This window comes from Pezoporus flaviventris, unplaced genomic scaffold (genome assembly GCF_033815535.1).
Source record: "Pezoporus flaviventris isolate CSIRO_AGI_PZ_B2104156 unplaced genomic scaffold, CSIRO_AGI_Pfla_v1 ptg000023l, whole genome shotgun sequence".
Taxonomy (NCBI): domain Eukaryota; kingdom Metazoa; phylum Chordata; class Aves; order Psittaciformes; family Psittacidae; genus Pezoporus; species Pezoporus flaviventris.
Window position 1 is genome coordinate 15,830,744 of NW_026892571.1, and position 15,018 is coordinate 15,845,761.

Below are 15,018 nucleotides of genomic sequence, written 5' to 3' on the forward strand. Positions count from 1 at the left end.
CGGGGCCTCCCCCCCCCCCCCCCCGCACCTCCACCCTTCTCGCCTCTTTATGATGAAAGTTGCTGCATTTCCATCCTGATAACAGCGTGCAGGGCTCGGCAGTGTTTGGGAATCTCTCTCATTTTCAGCTTGGGAACGCTGTGTGAATCATTTATGTGGTTTGCTCCATGCTCCAACGCTGTAATTAGGGGAGCAGTTTTCTGGGGTTAGCAATTTCCCTACGGTGGAGGCTGCGCGCTGGCTCCGCAGGCAGGAGCGCTGCCCGCATCCCTGAGCGGGGCCAGGGGCCTCCACCACTGCTGAGCCACCAGGGAAGGAAAATCCTTATCAGAGGAAACCCCAAAAAGCCTCTTAGTTGTTACAGCCCATGTCACTTAGGGCTGTGAGGAGCAGCAGTGCGGAGCTGGTGCTCATGGAAACTGCTCCATCCTGCTTCATCCATCCTGTGGACGAACGGTCTCTCACCCTGGGCAGGGATCCTGCCTGTTGGGTGCTATCCTAAAGCAGTGCCATGCTGCTCTGCCGGGCACTGCCCCATGGCACACAGCATCTGTTGGTACTGGCTCCCTGTCAGGGCAAAGGTGCTGCCCTCTTCTTCCTCTCAGCTCCCCACCCTGAGCCCTGGGACACCCATCTCCTGGTGACAAATCACTGCTGCTGCAACCCTGAAGGGGCTGCAGATGGGAGGCTGAAGGGAATGGGACTGCACCATGAGCAAAAGGGGGCACATGGGGATAAACCCCTTCTTTGCACCCGGATGAGCAGCCAGCAGCACTATGGGCAGGCAGGAGGCTGCACCTTAAACACCTTTGTGAAGTACTTTGCTGCCTTGCCATGAAATGAACAGGAGCATTGCAAAGCCAGCACCTGCCCTGGGGTTTTAACATCTCAGCACTGTATGTCTATGGGCTCAGCTCCCACCCTGGGGTAGCTGTCGCTGCCCAGGAGCTCCTTGCCATTCCTGGCTGCAGGACAGGGACTCTCGCTGTCCTGTATCACTGGGAGGGGAACCCTCTCCCTCCAGACCCAGCAAAGGGAAACCTGGAGTCAGTTGTGCAAAGCCACAGACTGTTTGCAGCCGGAGGACTGAAATTGCAGGTTGGTTGGAAGCAAGGATGCAAAATACCTTCCAAGTGAGCACAAAGCCAGCACGGCAAAACCCCTGTGAGTCAGCATTTTAATCATTACCATCCCCAACGGATCCTACTTGTTAGAGCTGTCAAAGGGCAATTACTGGGAATAAAGCCTTTCCCACGTATCAGTGAAGTTCACTGATTAAAGCACATGCAGAGGGTTTGGAAACCTTCCTATAGGCACGCAGGTCATGTTGGGGTTTGTGTCTGGCCGTCCCCGAGGGCGTATTGATGTTTAGGGGCTATTTCTTGTCTCTGAGAGCTTGTGCAGCTGAAACCCATTGGCGTGTCTGCTCTGTCAGTTCACACATGATATCCCTATCACACACCAGGGGAATAATAGCAATTCCAGGCATGAAGCTCTGCTGGGAACAGTGGCTGCAGCTGGCAGCACCACACAGCTCTTTACTGGGCCCTTAAAAGTGCCCTTTCCTATTAAAGTCACGGGGATCTTGAAAGTCCCTCCTAACGTTATCACTTAGGCTGGCTGGCTGCAAACAGAGCAGTGCGCTGGGAATGCAATGGTCCCGGTCCTTTCGCTGCTGGACTTTCCCACCTTAGGCAAAAGCTGACTTTGATCTTGCTGCGTTAATGTGTTTTGCACTTACAGAGTGCTACGTGCAATGCCCGTGCAGTAAAAAGGGTTAAATAGAGCTGTGGCTGCAGTTGGGTAAACTGAGGCACGGAGATGGGTGGCCTCAGGGTAACTCAGTGGTGGAGCTGGGCTGGGTGTAGCTGTTTGGGAGCTGATTTCAGTGCTTTGCTCTGACCATCACTGTGTGTGTGTGTGTGTGTGTGTGTGAAGCCTGGCTGGGCTCTGGAGGGCTGCAGGATGGGGACTCCCCCATCACCCATAAGCAAAGCCCATGGGCCCTGCCTGGGTTGCCTGAGCTGCAGGTCCAGTGTAAAATGATGCCGAAGGAGTTTAGATAGGGTTTTCCCAACAAGAAACTGGCTTTTGGTTTGGGTTTGGATGGAGAGGGAAATATCTAAAAGGGAAATTCTGTTGAATTGACCTGGTTATGCAGAAAATGAAGTGTCGGTTGTTCTGGGCAGCCTTGGACCTCAAAGTGACCATCAGTCATTTAGTGTGATGGCACCACAGGGTAGGCTGAATGGAAAGGGGTGTCCTGAGTGTCAGCTGGAACTCCTTGGCTTTACAGATAAAACACTGATGCTTTGTTTCTTATTTTCTTGCATGTGACCAAACAGCCTGTGCTTTCCACAGGACAATCAACATCTTAAGGATTTACTTTATGCCCCAAGCCAAGAGATAACCACGGTATAAACAGCCCCATGCACCCACAAACCCCCCTTCCCATCAGACTATGGGTGTTAAGGGAAGGCAGACATGAGATAAATCAGTTTATAGGTGCCCCAAGCTCTGCTGGGTGGCGGGTCCTGCAGGGATGGGCTCTTGGCTTGTCCATGGCTGCAGACAGCAGGAAGATAAAGCACAGCCCACTTGCTAAATAGCCCTCTGCAGGTGACACATTCAGAGCCCGAGCGTCAAATCCTGCTCTGTTACAATAAAACCCACCTGGGTCGTTAGAAACCCCCTCCTGATGGTGAGGTGGAGGAGGTTTTATGGTGCTCTCCCACCATGGGAAGCCCCCCAGGAGTGATGCCATGTCCTTGCGCTGTGCACAGCAGCTGCAAAGGGGATGTGATCCTTTCCTTCAGAGTACTGCATCAGAGAGAGCTGCAGCCATGGGGCAATCCTGCTGCATGCTCAGCTCCATGCAGGGATTGCTTTGGGGTTATTTCAGTATTCCCCACTTTCCTGTATTGAGGAAAATGTGTCCCCATTGCTCTGCCTAATGCAGAGCCCCCTGTGGGCTGCTGCAGTGGGAGCAAACCCCTGCAGGATCTGATCCCTGGATCCACGGTGGGAGTTTTGCCTGTATAATGAATGTGTTTTAATTAATGAATGATAATTGAGGATGGAGGTGAAACTGAATGTGGGTTTTACGCCACACCTACGCCACGGGCTTACTTCAATTCATTCCTATTTTGGCACAGAGAAGTGGTCCGATGCTCACTGAAAGCAAGGTTAAAGCATCCAACAGGGCCAGCTTAGGTTCCTAGTGATGAACTTACCCTGAGGAGTTGCTATCTCCTGCCTCCCCACAGCACTTTGTCCCCCCTCCCTTGTACCAATGCAACCAGTTTTACTGTCTTACTGTGTCTGCTTCCCAACACAGCCTCATGCGCAGACTGATGGGGTGAGCACTGAACTTCATCAGAGAGGCCAAGAGCAAGCAAGTCCAAGGTGAGAGGCTCTGCTACTGAAGGAAGCACATCTGGAATAGGACACAGAACCATCAGGATGCACAGTTTGGGTTTTATACCTTTTGGTTTCAGGAAGCAAAAACTTAGGGTTTGGAAGCTGTTCCTGGCACCAGGGCACGGAGCTGAGCATCTGTTTCACTTGCAAGCAGATGAAGGGCATTTCTTTCCCCCTGGTTTTGCATTGTGTGCTTTAAAGCTGTAGTTTTGTGCTATCTTCTCACTCCAGTGACTTCCCCACTCCCCTCCTAAGCCTCTGTCTCCCATCCTCACCTCTTCCCTTGCTCTCCCAGCATGGGGCAACGAGCAGAGGAGCCTGCAGGGTTAAACGCTCTGGCACGTCCCTCTGCAGAGGTACAGGCAGCAGCATCCCTCTGTGCTGCGGAGCGAGGTCACATCTCCCACCCCAAGCAATCCCAGGCCTTCCACCGGAGCAAAGCTTTTCCTTGCTGAGCAATTATCCCTGAACCAGGGCTGTTGGGGGGCTTTTGGTCCACCCTGACTGATGGCTTTCTAAATCCCATTGGCTACTCCATGCCTCTGTTTCCACAAACGATGCAAAGCTTTCGGACAAAGACATGCCTGAACTTGGTCCTGCTGCATCCTGAACCACCCTGAAAAGCAGGACAGAGTAAACCACCCGAGTTTAGATCAACCTTCAGTGATTCTGAAGAGGACTCAACCGCCTGGTCAGCCCCCAAAAGGCACGACCTGATCAGCATCACCTCACCCAAGCTGTGTCCTTCAAAGCCTACAGGGCCGTTGACACAGCAGCGCTATAAAGCAGGGACAAGTATTTTGGTTTTCTCCCCTTCTTTAAAGGAAGTGTCATGCAAAACGGTGTTAGTGCAGCAGATAGGTTACAGCCTGGGCATCTGCATGGGGGAGCAGATCTCTGTCCTGCGATGTGTCACCTCAGCAGGTAAAAGCCTGCGCAGGAAGAGATGGGGCACCTGATACAGAGGGGAGTTATCACCTCCTTCTTAACCATTCCTTGCCGAAGTCAAGTTGAATTAACTGATTGCAGCCTGGCTCATGTGGTGCTCCCCAGCCTTTCCCAGCGTGGTTCCCTGTGTTATCCCTTTGTGGCTGTGGCTCTGTCTCCCCTCCTGTCCCCATCCACTCTGTGCCACAGGGATCAGATTAAGCCCAAAGGTCCTGATTTCTGAGCTGGAGGCTGTGTGTGTTGGTGCTGGCTGTGTCTGGCACAACGAGTGTGGGAGGATTTGAGACTTGCAGTGATTTGAGATATGGATATTTTCTTATAACTCATCTTTATCTCTTTGGACCAAGGCAATTCCTCTGGAGGATCCTGTGCTGAAGAGGAACTTTAGAAGCCCTTTGAGTCGTGCTAGGAAAAGCAAAGAGGGATGAAGTTTTCCCAGTGGCACCCTTTGAAAACAGATCTCTTTGCCCATATCCCCTCTTTAAATGCTGCACCTGAAAACCAGAACCCTGGTGGTTTTGGAGGGAGCTTTGCCCAGCCCCACTGAGGATGGAAGCTGACAGCACATTCTGCATCTGTTATTGAGGGAAGGAAATGGAGCAAAACTCCCAGTGCTGGGATCAAGCACAGCCGTGTGAGCAGAGGGCACAGTGGTTGGTGGGGATGCCCGGGATGATGTCCACAGGGATGATGTCCCAGGGCAGTGTCCCCTGCAGGCTGGTGACAAGGCTCCCCCCTGTGGGATGTGCCTGCACCACACACGCATCCCAGCCCATCCAGCACCCACCCGTGTCCGTGTCCAGCAGCAGGCTGGGACATGTATGGCTCGGGTGGCCGGTGGGGATGTATGGATGGGACAGGCTTGAGTACCTCCAGCAGGAGCAGGGATTAAGACACCCAGTGATCCCACCTGCTGGAACAACCACCAGTGATGTTTCAATGCCAACCCATCCCATCCTATCCCATCCCACCCCACCCCATCCCATCCCATCCCATCCCATCCCATCCCATCCCATCCCATCCCTGGGTTTTCAGGTGATACTGAGGAAAAGAAATGCCTGTATTGTGGCTCTGTGGTTCACCTGGCCATGCTCAGAGCAACGAGGAGCTGTGTCATAGCAAAGTGTTCTTCCAGACAGGAACACTTGTATGCATGTAACTGTTGGGCAATAACGGAGATGGTGTGAACAGGAGGAAGGCGTGAAGGAGGTTGGTGAAACCAAAGTGCAACGAGATGATGAGGCTTGCTTGAGGGGAGAGCCCCGGAGCACAGGTTTCCTAAACCCTGCCAGGTTCAGCTCCCTGGCATCCCACCTCACTTAAATCCCCCTTGTGCCAGTGGCACAATTCATTAACCACAGGGCAAGCTGGATGCTGCTGGTGGCACCCAGTGCCTGCAGGGAACCCCAGCCCTGCTCCCATCAGTGTTTTGGCTCCTCCTTGGCTTATGCAGGGGTTAGTAGTGCCCCAGGGAGTAATCTTAAGGTCCGATAAGTGGCCTTTGCAAGGGACCCAAAGCAGAATCCCTCCGCAGGGCCTCGGTGCGCACTGATGCAGAGACCAAGGTCACCCATGGGTGTTGGTGGTTGGCACATTTACTTCAGTGTCACAGAGAGGCGTTTGGGCACTGCTCTGGGGGTTATGTTTTTCAGCCCATTCTGAGCAATGAGTGCTATTTTAGGTGAAGCCCTTTTATTTCCACCTTGGCCATGCACCACTGAATGCTTCAGACAGAAAGCTTATGAAAGCAGCTAAGGTAAAGCTTCATTAGTCCTCTGGGCAGCCAGAAAATAAAGGAAGCTGCAGCCAGCACCGTCCAGGCAGGTCTTGTTTGAAATGGGCTTCTATTATCTCTTGTGAACAGGGAGGCTGATTCCTGGAGCTGATACGGCCATGCCGGTGTCCTGACACTTCTAATTCCCGGGGTATTCCTGAAACACGTTAAGAGGGAAGTAAAACTAAATTGGAGCCCTGGCCGTGCACATTGTGCTTGGGATGTTAAAGCAGCCTGGTAATAAAATGGAGCCAGAAGTAGGTTAAAGCAGAGATGTGGTGGTTTGGGGTGTGTTAAAGGAGGTGATGCCGGTGTAGACCCAAGCAAGGTGTTATTAGGTGAGGGCCATGCTGGAGCGGGTGTGAAGCATCGCCATGGGCTTGGGCTACCCAGCTCCCACTGAAACAGGACAGAAATGGAGTCATGAGGAGTGATGGGGAGGCTGGAGCTATTCTGAAGCCGTTATGGAGCTGTTACAGCACTGTCAGCTCTTGCTGCTCCTGCTCCATGGAGGGAAGGGTTCCAAGTGTGATGCTGCTGCCTCAGGGCATCACTGCTGCCTCCATCCCCTGCCCTTGCGCTCCGCTCCACAGGGTCTGCCTTCAGCCAAAGCACCTCACAGCTGATTTCTCCGTTGCTAAATGAATGCTGTAGGACCCACACGTGTTTCTTTAACACTGTGAGGTGCTGACCTGGTGCTGGTAGGGATGGGGGAACCAGTCATGGTCAGGCGTGACCTGGGGTAGCTTCCATGATGAGACGGAAAAGAAACCCCCAATTCTCCTCTCTGAGGAGGAGGATTATTTCCAGCCCCACAAGGAAACAAAGCAGACCAAGAGGGATTGTTTTCCCCACACAAGATGCTGTTTGAAAACACCCACTCGGAGTCACACATCAGGTTTTTTCCTCCCTGCTTGTTACAACATTGCCCAAAAATTGATACTGAATTGGCCTCTAAATTCACAAAAACTCCCGAGATTGTTGGTTTATTCTGGAAAATCTCAGTCTTTTCATTCAGTGCCTGTTGTTGGAGCCCTAAAAGGCCCTGTTTCCATGTGTGTCTGACCACAGAAGTTAGAAACCCCCTTTTGCTCTCCTATCAACCTCTTGTTTCTCTGATTTCCCCATCCATCCAATGAATTCTGGAGCCAGGCCTTGAAGCAAACAGAGGTATCTGGAGATTCACAGCCGATAGTAGGAGTTGTCAAGAGCTGTTGTCAGCACAGCGTGCGAGATGTGTGTGAGCCACCCCCAGCAACTGTTCCTTCCCAAGCCAGCCCCTCTGACAAGACAGAAAGCACACGGAGCCTTTCCCAGCACAGATTCCTGCTGCAGAAGATGGAAGCGGAGCTTACCCTGCTCTCAGTGGGTTTGAGCTGCAGGAGCACCCGCACACACGCACACCCCGGCTCCTACATACCCCAACCATCCCAATGCTGCGTTTCATGCTCAAGGCTCAGCAGGTTTTGGTGCTGGGATACATCTGGGTGCCCAGGATCGGGTTGGGATGGATGGAGCTCATCGGGCACCCGTGGGCCTGTGGGGTGGGAGCAGGACACAGCGGCTTTGTCTGCTGTGTGCGGTGTGGGAGCCTGCCCCTGCTTGGCACCAGGTTGCTGCTTTCAATAGGACGATAGTTTCCACTCTGTGTTTTGGGGAAAACAAGGGGCGAGCTGGGTAGAGGCACCAGAGACACCCTGGCTGCTTCTGCTCCAGTTCCTGCTGCCATGGGTGCCTCCCTGGCTGTGCTCCCATGGCATCCTCCTTCCTGTGTGGCTGCAGCTCAGGCCCCAATCCCACTGAGCTTGGGTCAGGGTCCTCGTTCCCCTCATTTCTCTCCCCGTTCTCCTTGCAGAAAAGGTCTGTGCTGCGTCAGGAGCACCACTGACAGCACAGCAGACACAGAGGTGATTGTCTTCACCGGCAAATTGAAGTCTACATCTTCACGGAATGGCCTGGGTTGGAAGGGACCTTAAAGCTCATCCAGCTCCAACCCCTGCCACGGACAGGGACACCTTCCACTAGAGCAGCTTGCTCCAAGCCCTGTGTCCAGCCTGGGCTTGAACACTGCCAGGGATGGGGCAGCCACAGCTTCTCTGTGCCAGTGCCTCAGCACCCTCACAGGGAAGAGCTTCTTTGTAACACCTAACCTAAATCTACCCTCTTTCAGTTTAAAGCTGATGGATTGCCTTCATCACTGCAGAGCAGGACCTAAAGATGTACTGTGGGATACCTCAGCAGCCACAGAGCCAATGACCCAAACAGGAGAGAACACCCAAATGTATTTGGGAAACAACATCACAGATGCTTTGGGCTCAGTGTGTGGTATTTGAGCTGGGGCTGGCAGGATCCCCAGGGGTTTTAGCTGGGCTCCAAGACACACAAATGTGTGCCCTCTTCTCAAGAGAGCTAGGTCCAGGGTTTCACTGTTATCCAATGCCTGCCTAATGGGATTTATTAAATCAACCAGCTCCTGTGTAATAATGACAGGAATGTGGATTTCCTCTGCTCACTGAGACAGTGCAGAGCAATTAGAGGTGACTCACAGGGCAGGTGGACCCAGCCATGATCCCAAGAGGGCTGGCCCTGTCCCTGGGATGCAGGGGTAAGGCTGGCTTCATGGTGGTGCCAAGGAAGCAGGTGTTTATCAGCATACAATGATTTCTTTGTTGTAACTGGAGGAGCATGGAAGGTTCTCCATTTAGAGGGGTTGCAAGGTGATGTCTCCTTATGTGAAGGACCCAAAGAGCAAAGGGCTGCTGCTAATTGGCTAAAGTATTTAAGCTTCCCACCTGAAGCAGGTTGAGCTTCCTGATGAAGCTGTCTGCAGCTCGGCTGCCCCCAGCATGGTGTATGAGAAGGGATCACAGCTGCTGGAGAGTGGGATTATTGGAGAGCCTCAGCACTGGAGGATGCTTTTCCAGGGAGTGAAGGTCAGGAGCAGGTTAACACCAGAACGTGTTCCCTAGGTGTGGATAAGGGCTTGGGTTTGGTTTGTAGCTCCCTGCCAACGGTGGGAACAAACATTTCCTCACTATAATGACTGGAATGATGAAAATTCACTGTCTCAGCCTTAAACATGAGCAGGTTCCTGGTCTGTGTCCCCAGCTTGCCCCGCAGATAAGGGCTGCGCTGCTCTTTGGTTGAGATAACAGGGAGACAGGCCTGCCCCTGCTCCTGGCAGATCTTAATCTTAATGCTCCTGTTTCTGGGCTGAAGTGGTTTCACAGAGCAGCAAAGGGGGATGCTTCTCAAATCAGGGTATTGTAACTGGGTGTCCTTAAGCCTCTCTTAATCTGTTAAAGGTGAAAGAAAGCCCCCAGATCCTTCCATAAAGCTGAGCTCCACCTGGAGCAGGAGGGTGAGAGGTGGGAAGATGTGGCCTTTATCCTGGTGTGCAGCTGCTGTGTTCTCTGCTGAGCCCTACAGCTTCCACAGTCAGATCCAGGGCTGGGGAACCTGGCTGGAGTCTCATCTCCATCACCTTCCCAATGAGGTGAGACGTGAATACAAGCACTGAGACTTTGGATTTATGATTCAGGCTTTAAATGCAAACACTTAAATCAGGAGGAGGTTTCATGGGGCAGAATGAGTGGCACCAGGAGCAGCCCTGAGCCAAGTGCTGGGATAAATCTGGTATCTCCAGAGCTGTTGGCAGTGCTCTGGTCTCCTGTATCACCCCTTACAGCCACACTGCTGACCTTTTGTACCTGTGCAAACATGAGAGGACAATCTCTGTTGTTTCCTTGCTCTGCCTACACCTTCCTTCCCTTCTGTCCACAGACTGCAGGCTTGAGGACACAGCCCGGACCTTGATTCTCTGGGAGAACCTGGGAGCACAGACACTGGCCACTGATTCAGCCCTGCCAAAGAGGGGTTCAGGGCTTTACAGCGCTTTGTGCTGAGCGAGTTGGCAGGTGCCTGAGCTGGCAGAGAAGGAGGGAGGTCGTCGTGTGGAACAAAGCTCTGTCTCCTGGCAAAACCAAGGAGGGAGTCTGGTCTGCGGGCTTGGGTACCCATTGAGCGCAATGTGGTGCTTAAAAACCACCCTGTGGCACAGCAGTGAGTAACCTGGATGGATGGTGTTACCTGCACGGGTTTCCAGCTGGTGGTGTTGCTCCAAGTGCCATCTCTGAGCTCCTTCTCCAAGAATGAGCCATCATCAAGGCAGATATTTAAACAATGTCAAAGGCTCTTTGACCCATAAGCATGAGGGGAGGGTGTGAGTCACAAAGAAAATAGCACCGTGTTCCTTGTTGCTCACATTATTCACCTTCTACATAAAAATGAGTATGAGTAAACCCAGCAGACCCTAAAAATACCCCAACCTTTAGAATCGGGCACCAAGGGGAGTTAGGTCCTCAAAGGACATGTGCAGAAAACCTTGGTCATGAAAAGAAAGCAGCAGCACCATTGAACTGATGAGTGGGGATCAAGGCAGCAGACGTTTTGCTCCTTTGAATTCCCCTGCCATTAACAAAGCCCTAGCTCCAGTCCCTAGTCCTGTGTGCTCTGTGCTCCCTGCGGTCTCTTGGCCACCTCTGTTTGCTTTCTGTTGGCACCAGAAGTCACCCATTCTGTGGCTACGCTGCCATTGTTTAATTGCAGCTGTGACTCTTCACATTAAATGTCAAGTGTCAAACCACCCTGAAGTAAACAAGACCTTTCTAAAGATCACCATGACCATTTGCTTCTGGCTTCTGCCTCCTTTGTGCAGGTATAAACCCAGAGGAACCCTGTGGAAGTACACAGAATCATTCCCGTTTCGCAGCACAAGTAGTACCACACTGAAGCTCCAGGCACAGCAGTTCACCTTCCCAGGGTAAGCACTTGCTTTTCTAATATGACTGCAAATTAATTCCAGGCATAATGTGATACCCTGTAATTGAGAGTCCCCTGAGCTGGTACCAGGGTCTGGTTTTGCCAATAGTGAGGATGTAGTGAGGTGGGGATGTTACAGCACCACCGGTAATGGAGATTTAGGGCATCCCTGCTTCCTTTGAAGTTGTGTGTCTTATGCCCCTGTGCTGCTGAAGATCTTCCTCTTATCCCAGAAATCATTGCAGTAATAACTTTTCTTTCCTTCTCCCACCTTCCTGCATTGCTTGATATTAGATAGGCCAAAGGCTATATGTGCTGCTCTTGTCCCAAAGTTGACTGGATCTTGACAGGCTGAAGAGAGAAAAGATGTTGTGGAGAGGGTGCTGCAGCCCTGCTCCCATTTGGGAGGTTAATCTGAGCATTTCCTCAGCCCAACCATCATTTTTTCATGGAATTTATAAGCAGGTTCTTGTTTCTGAGACCTCTAACCTGCTGCTGGATAGGACTGAAGCAAGCCAGCAACTTCCCATCGTATTCATACCTGCTGCCAGGCTGGGTTGACCTGGGTGTGCTCTTTAGATGCCGTGGCAGTGCAAACAGAGCAAGAAGGATGCTAGTAGGAGTTGCAGTGTAAACCCTATTTCTACAAGGCTCAAAGACAGCTCAAGATCAGAAGAAACCTGTTTATTGTGAGGTTTAGGACAACAATTTTTATGCAAATTGCTCTTTTTTTTGGCAAGTAATGGGGTTGATACAGAACTTGGGATTACAGTTTTAAGAGTACAAATACACAGTCTCTTGCTCAACAAACACAAAACAAACTTATTCCCCAGGGAGCATTAAATGAGCAAATGCTTGCTAAAATAAATGGGCAACAAACCCATTTTGGGGGTTGGGAGGGACAAAACAAACAACCCGACTTGGAAGCCAAAACCCCACTGAAGAAGCAGCAGTCACATCTTCAGCTTTACTCTCAGGCTGTACTTTCACTTTGCTTTTCCTGTTCAATAGCTGCCAGAAAAACAGAGGAAACAAACCCATCATTCAATAAACATTGTAATGATTCTGTAGGATACATATTTCTGCGGCCATTTTTAAAGCCAGAGGATGGTAAATCCCCACTTGCTCTCTTTGGCCACCCTGGAAATGCCAACTCATTCCCATGTAGGGCGTAGTTCATGATGTGCAAACCTCATCTTGTATTTACAGCTTGAGCATTGGTAGGGATAATAAACCAGGAAAAAGCAGGTATCTTATGTTGTTGAGGGACAGTGTGTCTCCATGGCTATCAATGTTAACACATCCTAAGTGGTTAGTGATAGTGTTATGAAGGAAACCGCTCACAAAGTCTGGTCCAAATGCAGTAAAATGGCAGGTTGAATGGGAATTACAACCATCATCTGGCTGCCTGTGCACAGTGCATGTATGGCAGACGATCCTGCATGAGGAAAGCTTCCTTCTTAAGGAAGATTGCCTGGTAGATGAGGATTATGATGGGCTTCTCTTGCAGCCTTACTCCCAGAGAAGGTGCCTGGATCATTCATGGCCAGGGCTGACAGCAGGTACCAGTGGGGGGCAGCAGCTCATCTGCCTGGTAGCATCAAACCCAGAGCCCAGGCACTTCTGGGGATGCTGCCAGGGATGCAGAAGGGTTCCCCTGTGTGTTTGTGCCTCCAAAGAAGCTGGTAACATGGCAATTACAAGCAGTTTGATCCTGTTACATGCAAGTAGCAGAAATACTGGTCTTGCTTTTAGCATAAGCAAGAGCAATCCCATCAGAAAGGCTTTTTCAGGCAAAATTCACCATTGGTTACAACTACTCATATCCTTGGCAGCCCAACACAGAGTACAAGTCTTAGTATTATCCCCAGTTAAAGTCAGGGATGAGTTTGAGCCTGTAATCCTGTGATTAGTATTCATTTTGCATATGAACTGCATTACAGATTGTGTCCTTGCCGCTCGTAGTTCAAAGAGCCTCGTAAGCACTTACTTTCTTTAGTGGGCAGTGGATTTTTCTCTCTGGTTTCTGTCTTCTTCAGCTTGGTCTTGTCAAATGTTTCAATTTCTGCAAAATCAGGTTTGTCGGACATGGTGGGTGCTGACAAAGAAAGGAAAAACACACCCGGGGCTTCATTAACTAGTGCTGTGCTTTCAGCCATCTGCAAAGCATTTGCTGCTCGGAAGCAAGACTACGAGAATACCATCAAAATGCTTATTCAAATAACCCTCCCCAAGTCTAACACCTCAGTCTGGGACCTCTCCCTGAGGCTTGGCTCTCACAGAGTTAAAGAAGAAAGGCATAAATAGGATTTTATCTACATTTCTCAGCTGCAATTTCGAAGAAAAAATGTATTTTACACATGGAAGCAAGCATATCTCAGTAAAGACAAGACAATGCATTAACTGCCAATAACCCATGGTGCCTCCTGACGTAAACCTCTATTTTAAGCAATGCTGCTAACCAGAAAGTCTACAATAAACCTCAAATCCAATCTGAACAAAGAGCTTCAATTCTGATTTGGTTTTAATTCATAGGATTTGTCTTTAGTCCAAGCACCCTCTCCTGTGTGCATACATACCCTGTATCTGGATGAGCTGCTGTGGACACTTGTGCTTAACAATAGAGGACCGGTTCACCCAGCCCTTTGTTTGCTCTCGCACTCAATATCCCAGTTGCAGGCTCAATGGGTTTGATTACGCTCTATCAGAAGAGAAATCCACAAAGCACAACGGCATTCAGCAGTTCACCTGTCAAAACTTCCCTAATCCAATCCTTGGGTTTAACAGAAATTCAAGTTAAAATCCAGCCTGGCCATTATTCCCCTTATTTCCATGGAGTTTCCCATCAAGGCGAGGTTCGGCCCAGAGATGGCTGATCTAATTGTATTTTTAGCTTCCTGAAGACAATCAGATTTCATTGCTATCTGCACTGAGACAACAGAAGCAAATATTCACAGGGAAATAAAAGCAATTACAAGCTACCAAACCCACATGGCATTACCGTCTGCTGCTCTCTCCTCAGCTGCTTGGTGGCCGTCTGAGGCAGTGTGAGTTGAAAAAGGTCAGGGTAATCCCTCCTCTCCTCTCCTTTCCTCTCCTCCCCCCGCCCGAGCCCATCGCTATTAATATTGATTAGTTTAGTGCTGGGATTGCTCAGTGTTCAGGGAAAGGACAGATTGCTGCTGCAGAAAGTGCACAAGGGAGGGAAATGGGAAAATGGACGTGGAAAACTGCCAAAGTACAGCTTGGTTTTTCTTTTTGCCTTTCTCCTCCTTTACCAAGATGATCATATTGAAGTTTCCCTTCCTGCTCTTCTTTTACAGTGCTGAGGTTTGGAGTTAAAGGGAGGTGTGAGATCATTTAAGGGGCTGCTGCTTCTGGATTAGTTTGTAGGGAGATTCTGAGTGCATTCAGCATCATATCTGGGGATCATCCCCAACCTGCTTGCTCCCTGTTCTACACCCATACTGGTGGCATTGACCACACTGGAATTGCTTGTAGGAATGTCTTCAGTTGCAGCAAAGGGAGAATGCACTGTGGTGCCGTATGGTATAACCCACATAAACCTTTAAAATGGCTATCAGCCTTTGTATTTGCAAGGCACATTTTATATTAGATGCACAAATAGCCACCTGCTAGAGCTGCTGCTGTTGAGGGCTGAGGATATCCCTGTGACCATGACATTGCTCCAGCTATGCAGCACAAAACTTGGGGAATCGTTTTTGGGGTTTGGAAGATGCCAGCAGGGGTTTCCCCTTGTGTAACTTTAGATGTCTCCACCTGAATTACGTGCCTAGACCCTAATCAGTGGGGAGGCAACTAACTTAGGATGACGTTAATTTTGCCCTATGAGTATCCAGGTTTTTCTACTGACTATAAAGGGGGTGTGGACAATGAACTCGGGGAGACAGAGATGTCTCATGGCTGACTGAGAGTGCCAGAAAGGTGCTGTGGATCTTTCTGTTGACATAATATGCTTAGGTGGAGTGGGTTTGAGACTGCTTTGTGTGTGTGGAGAAAATGGTTTTAATGTGTTTAAACATGGTTTTAAGGAC

The 15,018-nt window shown here is 50.3% G+C and overlaps 1 protein-coding gene across 3 annotated transcripts; it reads right to left on the bottom strand.

Annotated features, from left to right (window-relative positions):
• Positions 1 to 11,632: 11,632 nt before the first annotated feature.
• LOC133271141 (thymosin beta-12-like) lies at positions 11,633 to 14,163 on the bottom strand. 3 transcript variants are annotated; one of them, XM_061457016.1, is made up of 4 exons: positions 13,965 to 14,116; positions 13,543 to 13,664; positions 12,954 to 13,061; positions 11,633 to 11,974 (listed from the first exon to the last, which is right to left on the bottom strand). In XM_061457016.1, exons 3-4 carry the CDS (start codon positions 13,051 to 13,053, stop codon positions 11,937 to 11,939), a joined length of 138 nt encoding a protein of 45 aa, XP_061313000.1. In that variant the 5' UTR covers positions 13,054 to 13,061; positions 13,543 to 13,664; positions 13,965 to 14,116; the 3' UTR covers positions 11,633 to 11,936. The 3 variants fall into 3 exon arrangements, with proteins under 3 accessions (XP_061313000.1, XP_061312998.1, XP_061312999.1); XM_061457014.1 differs by lacking the exon at positions 13,543 to 13,664 and having other exon boundaries at positions 13,955 to 14,163; XM_061457015.1 differs by lacking the exon at positions 13,543 to 13,664 and having other exon boundaries at positions 13,965 to 14,129.
• Positions 14,164 to 15,018: the final 855 nt, after the last annotated feature.